The 12,900-nt window shown below is 40.6% G+C and overlaps 2 protein-coding genes across 2 annotated transcripts; one reads left to right on the top strand and one right to left on the bottom strand.

Moving 5' to 3' along the window:
• Window positions 1–316: 316 nt before the first annotated feature.
• Window positions 317–1,285, bottom strand: LOC133367941 (olfactory receptor 6F1-like). The gene has a single exon (XM_061592026.1). It carries the CDS (start codon window positions 1,283–1,285, stop codon window positions 317–319), a length of 969 nt encoding a protein of 322 aa, XP_061448010.1.
• An 8,783-nt stretch (window positions 1,286–10,068) lies between these two features.
• LOC133367940 (olfactory receptor 6F1-like) lies at window positions 10,069–12,466 on the top strand. The gene is made up of 2 exons (XM_061592025.1): window positions 10,069–10,751; window positions 12,184–12,466. Exons 1-2 carry the CDS (start codon window positions 10,069–10,071, stop codon window positions 12,464–12,466), a joined length of 966 nt encoding a protein of 321 aa, XP_061448009.1.
• The last annotated feature ends 434 nt before the right edge of the window (window positions 12,467–12,900 follow it).

Here is a 12,900-nt window from a genome sequence, read left to right as displayed (position 1 = left end):
AGGTAGAGTGCAACTATGGTTCTCTTGATTTTATCCTCACAACAACCCTGTGAGGTAGGTTAGGCAGAGAGAGAATGTGACTGGCCCAAGGTCATGCAGTAAGCTTCATATATCCATATCTATCTATCTATCTATCTATCTATCTATCTATCTATCTATCTATCTATCTATCTATCTATCTAATCTATCTATCTATCTATCTATCTATCTATCTATCTATCTATCGAGAGCTCCCCTATCAGATTTTTATAATTATTAACTCAGATGTGGTAGCAATAATTTTAAAATACAAATTAACAGAACTTTGTCACTGTCTTCATTCACGTGGCAACACAGGATATCTATTCAACAGTTTCTTTAATGCATTTTTGACATCCTTATTCCTCAGGCTATATATAATAGGATTAACCATTGGTGTCCCTACTGTATAGAGAACAGAAAAGACTTTGCTTAGATTTGGACACCAAGTTGTCGTAGGTACGCCATATACCACCATCAATGTCCCATAGAACACCGTAACCACAATGAGATGTGAGGAGCAGGTGGAAAAGGCTTTCTGTTTGCTTTTGGCAGATGGGATCTTGAGGATGGTGGAGATGATTTTATAGTATGACAGAACAGTGAGAAGGAACGGAGAGAAGGATACAAGGGAGGCAATAAGGAAAGCAGGGATCCTCACTTTCCATGTGTCTCCACAGGCAAGTTTAACAACAGGGGCCAAATCACAGAAAAAATGATCAATCTCATTAGAAGCACAGAAAGGCAACACAGAAACCATTAGTATGGTGACCACTGGGGACAGAAATCCACCAATCCATGACCCTGTTGCTAGTTTAAGGCACACTCTGAAGCTCATGCTGTTTGCATAATGCAATGGGTGGCATATGGCTATGTAGCGATCATAGGACATTACAGCTAGAAGAAAACACTCAGAAACTGCCAATGAGCCAAAGGTGTAAAACTGGAGGAGGCAAGCTGAGAAAGAAATGGCCTCATGGGCAGTCAGGAATGTTTTCAGCATCTTTGGAACCACGCTGGTGGTGTACCATATTTCCAAGAAAGAGAGGTTTCCCAGGAAGAAGTACATGGGATTATGAAGGCTATGATCAGTCAACACAACCACCGTGATCATTATATTCCCTGTTAATGTTACTATATAGAACACAAGGAATATCACAAAAGTTGGGATCCTTAGCACACAAAGGTTTCCAAATCCCAGGAGAATGAATTCTGTGATCACTGTTTGATTTGGACTTCCATTTTCATCTGGAAAAAAAAGAGACATGCAGGTGATGGGGCAAGGTAGGACAAACTGAGGAGGGAAGCAATTTGTCAATGAACAATGTGATTCCTTATAAATCTAATTCTGTCACAGCAAAACTCTTGGAATGTAGGATCAAATTCAGTAGTAAGAAAATCCATTGCCCATTGTCAGTCTACATCAACCATGTGCACAAATGTATACACAGGAAACTTATTCCCATTGGAAGTAAGGCTGGGATGCCTCGAAATACAATGATTTACTTTTCTATGAGGTCATAGCAGACATTCATTTTCATGGGAACAAGAGGTGAAGGGAACACCGTTTATATTGGTAGTAAATGTGACAAGCAGAATGACCGAGCCACAGACCAATAGATGGCTGAAATAATTAGTTAATAATAAAGTCCATATACAATACAAACCACAAACATGCCATAATGTAACACAAATGCATACAGTAGAAACATAAGAGGTGCATATATCAATAGGAATGAATAAATACAAACAATCCACTGACACTGTGTCTCCATCTGATTTACTTCCCAAGGTTGATGTGAGAATAAAAAGGGGAAGGGAAAATCATGTATGTCACCTTGAGATGTATGTAGGAAATGTGGGATATAAATGTAATAATAAACAAACAAGCAAATAAAATCTTCAATGATAGATTGGGTGTTAGTATATTCTTAAGCAAATGTAATGCTTTAAGGTCACAATCCTATTCCTACTTACCTAATTACTCAAAAGAATTTACTTCTGAGTTAACATGTATAGGGTTATGCAGTTAGGGTTTTCTAAATGTATAGACCTGAAAGTGTTTGAAGGAAAGGAAGGAAAATAAACCTTGTTTTACCTTTCCATGTATTGTCTCCTACATGCATCTTGAAGCTCTGTGTTGGGTTATTTATCTATCACAGGATATTTTAGATATTTTTTCTCCCTGATATTAAACCAACCAATAAAACAAAAACCTCTTGCATTCTGACTCCTTTACAAATGAAACAATGACAATTTCTCCAGAAATTATTTTGATCCAATAGGGTTGGGGGAGGGGTTGTTTACTCACTCCATTCTGAGGAAATGGCAGAAGTGATGCGAGGCCCTAGAAAGCCTATAAATAAGAAGCTTGTTGCACTAATTAGTAGCAAATTATTTCTATTTAGAAGTGCCAAACTGACTTTATTGCATCAACAATAGGGACCAGTTTGCATCACCAGTCTGTTTCCAGTTGGGAATATTTACATATGAGTCAGGTCAAAACTCCAGTGGCTGAAAAATAAAGGACGATATAATCAATATTTGATATTTAACATTTCCATTTGTTGTTGGATATTGTTAAAGAGATTGACATTTTGCACATTTCTTGAGTTTGATCCAGACTAAGTGCAACTAATTTAGTTCATTTTCAGCCTCCTGTGTTTAAGCACAGGAGGCTGAGAAAGAAAGAAACTCTTTGAACATTTTTCTCTTTTAGAAATACTATGTAAACATGTGTTAAAAAACTATAAAAAGAAGATGCTTTTAAAAATGTCACAAAGTCAACATGGTGAACACCACAAAGCTTTTTCTAATGCACAACTATGCAATGTTAAGGTATTCCATTTGCTTACAAATGTGCTCTCAAACACACATAGCGTTCACACTGCACTTTATTCCGTTATTCTGATTATTTCTTACCTGGTTATTTGTGCATTATATTTGATCTTTCACGTGATGTACAAGCTAGCTCCAGAATTCTAGTGGAATAAAGTGCAAGTTTAGTGTGAATTTCCATGATAAATGATGCCAGAAATAATCGGTTAGCAAGGCTGGGAACCCAGAAGATCGCAGGAGTTTTTCAATGGCTGCAGCTGCTCATGTGACAAGCATCCCAGCATGCAGTGCATTCCCACCCTTTAGTCGTGCAGGGGTTTTTTTTGCCTGATAAAAATTGTACCGGTTTTCCAGCATAGGTGCAGATAGCAGCAGCATTTCCCACATACACCCCTGTGTCAATACAACTAAAATAATTTAAAAAGTCAGATCCTAATGGGAGAGGGGTTGCATGGTGACAGGATGAGACAGTAGACCTCCTACATAGTGGGGAACAGTGCACATGTGTATAATGGGTGAAGAACAAAACCTAGCCATGTGGAAGACAGTTCTGCGAAATGCTGGTATTTCAGCTGAAAAAACTGCTCTTCCTTAACACAACAGGTACTGCCAAATGAAAGGGATTTTAGAAATTGGGACAGAGGTGCTACCATTTAAATCTGTTAAACTAAGGCAATAAGCAATAAGTGTGAAAGCAGCCATACACTAATGCATACAAGCAACAACAACAACTTAAAATTAGCTAGAGGGACTTATGAGGATGGATGTTGTGTCTGAGTGCAATCGCCTGAAGCAGTTATTGAGCCATGGTATCAAAGCAGTTTATAGAGGCTCTAGGTAAATGCATTTTTTTGTGAAGACAGAGCAAGGTGGGGCCATCGTTAGCATGTGACATCCTTAGGCAGCTGTCAGAGTCCCAGCACCCTGGCATGGCCTCCTTACATTGGAGGTGAGGCTTGAGGGTGTACCTCTGCCCTTTATACACTTTAACTCTTCATCTGTTCAGGCAAATGCCTGCTCTGAATACAGCTAAAGAGGAGATGGAACACTACAAAATGAACTGGTGACATGGGATGGGTCCCAGAGGGCAGACAGAGTGATCTGGAGGGCTTCATTCAGTCCCTGAGCCTCTGGGTCCCTATCCCTGAGATACAGCATAATTTCTTTCCCATAATGTCACTCAGAATGAAGCTATGTTGTGATATGGCAGCCTTTCCCAACCAGCGTGCCTCCAGATGTTGTTGGACCACAACTCCCATCAGCCTCAGGCAGCATTGCCAATGGCTGAGGCTGATGGGAGCTGTGGTCCAACAACATCTGGAGGTACACCGTTTGGGAAAGGCTGTGATATGGCATCATTCTTGGGTCAATAAGGGGGATTCAAATTGACAGCTAGTTGCAGTAATGAGCCAGGAGAGTGCCCATGTGTTTTGCATCCCCACCCTTAGTGTTTTTTTTCTCCAAACATCTGAGATACCACAAAACTGGGTTCAATGTTCAAAATGTTGAATCTTCAAGCCTGTCCTACATCAGACAAGCCGTTGTCATGTTAACAACAGATTACATGGGTTGCATGTTAAATGGCAGTGTGGGGCAATAAGCCAGATGTTCATGAAAGCAAAGAATAAAAAGGGGGATGGTGTCAAGAATAACAACATTGAAACAATGTAAATATAAATTAACAAGAAGTGGAGAATCCTGAAATATGGGAGATGCGTTTTGAAATTCACTAAAAGACAAAGTGATTTCCAGTGCAGCCCTGAATGTAACGTACTAGGATGTTTCTGCAGTTTAATTTTCAACTGTTTTTCTTTGCTGTTTTTTGGTGATTTATACCCATGCCTTATGGATATTCTGGTTTTAAGGAACTTTATGCTGCTGTTTTTATACACTTAGATTTTTAATGCACTTGTATTATTTTTAATAAAGCTGCCTCATATTTACTCTGGTGTATGCTCTTTCAGATAAGCCTTGATCATTTAGCACCTTTGGCCTCTGGGCTACTGACTAGTCTGTTTGGCTTGGGGCTCCAGGACATAGCATGGCTTTAGCTCTTGCCTTCTTAGAATTCTAAGAGCGTCGTTTTAGTTTAAGGCTTGAGTTTCACTTTGGCTCAAGCTAGAGGGAAAAGGGCAGCATGATCTACCTTACAAAGTTGGTTTGTCTCTGATCCTGGTAAGGATGGAACTGAGGATGCCTCACAAGGGCTGTGTTCTCCAGGGGTCTGGAACCCAGTGACCTTGACAGTTACTTCTTTACTTCCCATGCTCCCATCACCCCTCATGAAAGTGGTAGTGAGGCTGGCAAAAGGAGGAACAGCCACAGCTTGGAGTCATTCTCTATACCCTTAATCTTCTGACAATTCTGGAGTTGGCTTTGAGGAATATATATTGCAGAGGCACCCAAGCCATAAAGCTAAGATTAGAATGAGTTGTATGTGAGCATCCATTCAGATGCCTCATTCAGACATTCCTCAGTGATGAAATCATTGTAGGTATACAAGACTCTTTCTGTTATTAACCAAGCATGCTAGGCAGGTGATGGTGTCATGGTGACAGGTTCTAACAGAATCTAGGTGTATTCATTTCAGTATCTGAAATATGCATAGAGTCCTTTCAAACACTAAAACAAATGCACATTTGTTAGGGGTAGAAACAAGATATCCTCCCTCCAGCCTACACACATTGGTTCAACACATTCATTCTCTGTATGGTCAGTTAAATGGTTCATTCATAACTGGATCCTGGAACCTACTACTTGCTACCAATCTGCTCTGAAAACAATGGATCAAAATATTGCTGTATGCCCCTGGAGTTCCTTCTCTATAACAGGGAGCTAGAAGGAGAGAGCATTAAAATAGGATGTACAAGATGTTGACATCCTGTCTTTTTTGTTGATTGGCTTAAGCCAAAATACTGGAAGTACTAACATGTCCCTGAAAAGAAAGTGTGCCTGGAAGGTTGTGCTATAATATCTGATATTGTTTTAATTAAATGAAGGAAACAAACTAAACTGTGAAGTTAGGAATATAAGGGTTCCAAAATGGTGCATCGAGAAATTCTATGCAATTCACATGCTTTGGACATTCAAAGACTAGTAAAGAAAAAGTCTGCTCCAACGGGTATGAATCACACAGTCAGTGATAGATTGTTTATAACTGGTCCTAGATATCCCATCCATCATTGACATTTCACAGTGTTTTCCGTGCCCTCTGTTAGACTCTCCATATTGAAAAACCCGGGGGAGCATAGCAATACAAATCCACAGAGAGAATAAAACACAGAAATGCCTAAGTGACCCTAGGGAGTTTTTCCTCCAGAGATGTGTAAGAACTGTTAAAAATTATTTTCAAAGTTGAGACAATATCTCAAGGGAGCTGTGGTTTGGATGAGAGAAATGATAATTATTCATTTACCTGGATTTCAGTTACAAACTTGTGTAGAACTGTGCAAGAGGACATTCTTATCCAAGTTTTCAAATGGGTGAGTAGAAACAATAAAAGAGCCAATTAATATATACCTCAGTTGAAAATTGTAAGTGGTAAGAGTGGAGGAATAACACACACACACACTTGAGTGTGTGTGTAGGAGGAAGGAAGGAAGGAGAGGAAGGAAGGAAGGATTACTTTGCACATTCAAAGTGGTACTTTCGACATAAGGATCTAAGCAAATGAAGCAGCAAATAGTTTGTAAATGGCTCTATTTTCTGGTATCTTTTTGAATACAAACTCATACAAATCTTACTGATTTCAACTTGACATGTTTCCCTCCCAGAGCAGCTCACACAGTGGATTATATTCTTTTTATACATTGGCTCTGGCTTGCCCTTACCAAAAATGCTAATGAAAAACAAATAACTTGTTAAGATAGAAGCTGTAGAAAATATTGATATTTGAATCTGCCATGCTTTATAATGATTTTCATATAACATTTGTTTCCTTTAGTACATGTTACTATCTGTTTAGACACATAAATACATGACTTGTGGAACCGCAAAACATTTTGTTGCTGTTGCTGTTGTTATTTAGATTTCTTATCTGTCCTCCACTATGTGGTCCCAGGGCAGATTAAAACAATTTAAAATAAAATATATTGCAAAGTTAAAATAGGGCACAGTTACAAATTATGATCTGTAAGATACTTTAAAACTAATGTAATAAGGTACAATCCTCTACATTATTTTGATCCTATTGGCTTCAGTTATATATAAGCAGATGAACTATGTAAAGGATTGCAGAGGGGGGGAAATCACTCTATCATGTGAGTGTATTGTATATGATAACTCTACACATGAAGGCTTAAATATTTCAAGATAATTTTAAGTGCTATCAAATCTGGAATCTTAGACAATTAAGTAAGTTTTCGATCCATCTGATTGGTCTCCACAATGTGTGCTACTGCCCACTAACAATGTATGCCAGGTGCATAACACACACAGATACACATACCACTCCCATTTTTCCAATCTTAGGAAAGTCTTCCTAAATCTTAGGGAGTCTTCATCGTCTTCATAAATAGGTTTACCAAACTCTTGCCAAATGGCATGTATGTGCCTGGTGGATCACAAAGGGCAATCTGTTTCATGAAGTTAAAGCATGTATAGAAGTTTTTTTCTCTCTGTGATAGCAACTAGAGGTCTGTAGCTCAGTAGCAGAGCACATGTTTTTTTTATGGAAAAGGCCAGAGGTACAGTCCCAAGAATTTCCAGGTACAACTGAGAGACAGTTCTGATCGAAATCCCAGAGAGTCACTGACTGTCAGTGTAGCCAATATTTAGCTAGACAGAACAATGGTTCTACCTGGTACAAGGCACTTCTTATGTTCCTATATTTTGGTTATTTTTTTTTAAAAAAAGTCTTTATATATGAGAAATGGAGGAAAGAGTGCATAAAAAACTGCATGTGTGAATGCTAAAACCCTCAATTTGTTAATTAAAACTGTTTTCATTCTCATTCTTTGGTAGACTTTCTTTCTGTCATTACTTCCCTCTCCACCATCTTCATAATCCAACTGCCAAAATATTATTTATCCCTAATTATTATGTATCTATGAGAGCAGGTGTGGTGTAGTGGTTAAGGTGTTGGACTATGACCTGGAAGATCAGGGTTCAAATCCCCACATAGGTATGAAGTTCACTGGATGACCTTGGCCAGTCACTGCCTCTCAGCCTCAGAGGAAAGCCATGGTAAACCCGCTCTGAATACCGCTTACCATGAAAACCTATTCATTGGGTCACCATAAGTCGGAATTGACTTGAAGGTAGTCCATGCATGCATTATGTATCTATATTTTTATATCAGTCTCCGGCTAAGAACTTCTCTCTTTTCCATGTCATTTGTTTTTCTCTCTTTCATTCATCCTTCCTTATCCTAAAACTCCTTGTAATATTTTTGCCACATGGACATTATGAAAAGTCCACCTTATTCATCCCACCTAAAGAGTGAAGCAACCATCAGAAAGCAAATAATGAAGAAAGTCATGGTATTGCATGATATTGCTGCTTGAAAGGGTAAGGAAAGTCACTACATGTTAGCCTCAGTCCAGGAAATAATTGGTGCTTCACATTACAGTTTTGGCAGAGAACCTGTCTTGTGAGTAGGAATGGGGGAGAAATTTGATTCAGTTTGTAGTTAAAACTGAATCTATCAAATCTACACTTTTCAAAACAATATGAGAACTAAAATGCAGCCATCCTTTGAAATTGACATTTATCCAAATTTTGTGATCCAGTTCTTCAACCAATGTTCACAAAAATGCAAATATTAAGGAAGTGTGCATAAAATAAATATATTAATGAAAATAGCATACAAAAAGGCATGATAATAGGAGAAATTGCATGGACAAATGTATACATTAGCCAAACAAACTTATTTATTTATTATTTGTTGTAAATTGCTTTGCTGCATTTTAAAAAATGAAATAGCGGTTTACAAATATATGAATGAATAAATAAAAGCTGCATGCAAAAATGTGTTCATAGGAGAAATTCACACTGAAATGCTAAAGAATTTTCATGAGGTTTTTTTGAGCAAATTTCTACAGAACTGAATTTAAGATTAGAAAAATGAAAAACCGAGAGAGCTGAAATGGACAGATGTCCTGCTCTGCTCACCTGAACACAGTCTGAATGGGCAGGGTGCATTTGTGGCTCAGGGCTGAAACCCCAGCTGCCATTTTGGAAATGGTCAGCAGTCATGTGTCGCATGTGGAGTGTGTGCGTGGTGCGATTATGTGGTGGCAAGGCACTGGGGCTTATTTAAGCCCGCACCACACCCTAAGCTTCCTCTTGCCTTGAGACACACACCCCACCCTCCCGGTGCTATGGTGTGATCTTGGTCACTTCTGTGCCAAGTAGGAATTTTTATTCTGCCCATCATTGTTGGGGGGCAGTTTGTTTTGCCTACTCCACACTGTGGTTGTTGGATGGAACCACGTTAGGGGATGCCATGGTTATTAGGTTATTTCACCTAATTTGGCTAATTTGACAATGTTGAGGTTAATTCCCCGGGTTGGTTTTAGGCTGTCTGGTCACTTGTGCTGTAAGGTGTGGGAAGGAAAGTAGGTAAGGACAGCTAAGTGCCCCCCTTAGGCACCTTTGGAGGTGATTGGTAGCTCCGGAGGCCTACAGGTCAGGGCCGTAGGCCTCATCCACCCAGAGTTGTAGGGCCCGGGGTGGTGATTGGGAAGGCCTGCCACTCACCTATAGGGTGTGGTAGAGGTAATGGGTAAGCAGAATGGCTTGCCCTTGCCCCAGCAGGGGCTGGTCGCCCGAGAGCTGTATTGGAACTGCTTGCTTATAGAGAGTTCCTGCACCAATGTATCTCCTCTGCAGGTTTAGTTTAAGGGGTTTGTTTGAAGTTTAATAAAGTGGCCCTTTGTTTAATCCAACTTGCTGTGTCCGTGTACTATTTCAGCCCTTGGCTGCAACTTTCCATCCCTACTTGTGAATGACATGTATTTTTCAGCAGCATCTGCCTAGTAACACATGCACTAGCTCCAAATCTCACTTTTCAATCCACTTCATTCCTCTGCGTTCTTGGCTTTAAACTTCTCTGCTTGGCAATGGTACTGTTTTTCCTCTGTTTGAGCGTTCCACCCTGCTGTTTCCTAGCATGTGGGACACATTCTCTGTCTTAATCTACCATGATCATATCCTGGTGAATATGTCAATATGTTAACTGAGCAATTTGTTTTGGCAGTTAAAAGAAGACTGATGGGAGAGAACAATGACAGAGCACAAAATCTAACAAGAGTGATAGAATTCATTCTTCTTGGCTTTCCAAGATCTCAGTATCTACAGATGTTTATCTTCATGTTTTTTCTTATCACGTACATTCTGACACTTCTGGGAAATGTGGGCATCATCATTCTAGTAATAACAAATTGTTGCCTTCATATTCCCATGTACTTCTACCTTTGCAATCTCTCCTTCCTAGAAATATGGTACACAACGGCTTCTATCCCTAAGACCCTTGCCATATTTCTGAGAAGAAGCAGAAGCATCTCTTTCATTGGCTGCATCCTTCAGATGTACTTTGTGTTTGCTTGTGGGTGCACAGAATATTTCCTGCTGTCTGTCATGGCTTACAACCGATATTTGGCCATATGTTACCCCCTGCACTACAGCACCATCATGGATGGCCACCTCTCTAGCAAGCTGGCAGCTGGTTCTTGGCTGTGTGGATTTGTCATTATTTTTATACCAACCTTTCTGATCACAAGATTGTCTTTCTGTGGGCCCAATGTGATCAATCACTTCTACTGCAACATTGATGCTTGGATAGTTCTTTCTTGCACCAACACCTATGACATTGAGATGGCAGCTTTCATCATATCCATCATTGTCATCTTGGGCTCCTGTGTGATCACATTTCTTTCCTACATATACATCATCATATACCGAAACAGCCTTGGTCGCCCTGTATGATGACCTTTGTCGGGAGAGGGACAGGGGGAGTGTGACTCTATTGATTCCCCTTGATCTCTCAGCTGGTTTTGATACCTTCGACCATGGTATCCTTCTGGGGAGACTCACGGAGTTGGGAGTCGGGGGTACTGCTTGGCAGTGGCTCTGCTCCTACTTGGTGGGTCGTCACCAGAAGGTAGTGCTTGGGGAACACTGCTCTACACCCTGGACTCTCCATTGTGGAGTCCCGCAGGGATCGGTACTGTCCCCCATGCTTTTCAACATCTACATGCAGCCACTGGGTGCGGTCATCAGGAGTTTTGGGGTGCATTGTCATCAGTATGCTGATGACACGCAACTCTGTTTCTCCTTTTCATCCTTTTCAGGTGAGGCTGTTAACGTGCTAAACCGTTGCCTGACCGCGATAATGGACTGGATGGGGGCTAACAAACTGAAGCTCAATCCAGACAAGACCGAGACGCTGTTGGTGAGTGCCTTCACTGCCCAGATGGAGGATGTTCATCCTGTTCTTGATGGGGTTACACTCCCCTTGAAGGAACAGGTTCGTAGCTTGGGAGTCCTTTTCAATCCTTCCTTGTCTCTTGAGGCCCAGGTGGCCTCGGTGGCACGGAACGCTTTTTACCATCTTCGACTGGTAGCCCAGCTACGTCCCTATCTGGACAGTGACGACCTCGTCTCAGTTGTTCACGCTCTGGTAACTTCTAGGTTGGACTACTGCAATGCGCTCTACGTTGGGCTGCCCTTGAAGATAGTTCGGAAACTACAGCTAGTCCAGAATGCAGCGGCCAGACTACTGATGCGGACCAGAAGGTCCGCTCATATAACACCTGTTCTGGCCCGTCTGTACTGGCTTCCTATTTGTTTCCGGGCTAAATTCAAAGTGCTGGTTTTGACCTATAAAGCCCTACACGGCATGGGACCGCAATACCTGGTGGAACGCCTCTCCCAATACGAACCTACCCATACACTGCGCTCAACATCTAAGGCACTCCTCCGAGTCCCATCCCATCGAGAAGCTCGGAGGGTAGTGACCAGAACCAGGGCCTTCTCGGTGGTGGCCCCCAAATTGTGGAATAGTCTCCCCGATGAGGTACGCCTGGCGCCGACGCTGCTATCTTTTCGGCGCCAGGTGAAAACCTTTTTATTCTCCCAGGCATTTTAACATGTATTTTAATAATTGTTTTTATAGTGTATTTTAAACAGTATCTTATTATTGTGATATTTTGATGTTGCTTGGTTTTTGTTGCTTGTTGTTTTGATTTTTGATTCTGTTATATTTACTGTATTTATATATCTTGCTTGTTTTATCTTTTATGTACACCACCCAGAGAGCCTTTTTGGCTTAGGGCGGTATATAAATTAAATTAAATAAATAAATAAATAAAATAAATAAATCATCACCATATTACGCATTCCTTCTGTGCAAGGACAGCAAAAGGCCTTCTCCACATGTTCCTCCCATCTTGCTGTAGTGATAATTTGGTATGGCTCCACCATTTTTCTCTTTGTCAAACCTTCTAAATGGACATGTTTAGAAATGACCAAAATAGTCAACATCTTGAACACAATTGTGACTCCATTACTGAATCCTTTCATCTACACACTAAGAAATAAAGAGGTGAAGGATGCATTTAGAAGTTCATTGTACTGGGGTACAAGAAAAAACATGTGTCATATAATATGAAAGGGTTAAAATCACGCTACAAATATCTGCATAAACCATAGGTGAGGAACTTCTGGCCAGAGGGCAATGTGAGGCCCACATAGCTTTGGATCTGGTCCATGGCCTCTCCTCCTTTGTTCCATCCTAGTATGGAAATTTGGCTAACAAAAAAAGCTCCCATTCCTCTGAATGATATTTTTCTCTTCATAAGCATAACTGCTGCCTGCCTAACTGCTGCAAAGGGTGAGCAATTTTCAGGAGTATGGCAGCTGGGGAGAAAAGGATGAACTCTTTTCTCCCCACACACTAGGATTATGCTTAGGAAAAAAAATCCCATTCATACAAACAGGACTTTACTCTAAACCTGTTTGCTGCATGGGGAAGGTGATTTTAATCAGGAGATAACAGCTGAGGAGAGACGGGTTAATCCCTCCCCACACACTGCAATACTGTAA

This window comes from Rhineura floridana, chromosome 11 (assembly GCF_030035675.1).
Source record: "Rhineura floridana isolate rRhiFlo1 chromosome 11, rRhiFlo1.hap2, whole genome shotgun sequence".
Lineage (NCBI taxonomy): Eukaryota > Metazoa > Chordata > Lepidosauria > Squamata > Rhineuridae > Rhineura > Rhineura floridana.
Note: the sequence above shows the minus strand (reverse complement) of the source record. Positions and strands in the feature narration are given on the sequence as shown.

Bases quoted from the DNA above. Each gene is read 5' to 3' on its own strand.
- LOC133367940 (XM_061592025.1), top strand. From the start codon at position 10,069: ATGGGAGAGAACAATGACAGAGCACAAAATCTAACAAGAGTGATAGAA. The intron at 10,752-12,183 runs ATACCGAAACAG...ATAAATCATCAC, and splicing joins TCCTACATATACATCATCAT to CATATTACGCATTCCTTCTG.
- LOC133367941 (XM_061592026.1), bottom strand. From the start codon at position 1,285: ATGTCTCTTTTTTTTCCAGATGAAAATGGAAGTCCAAATCAAACAGTG.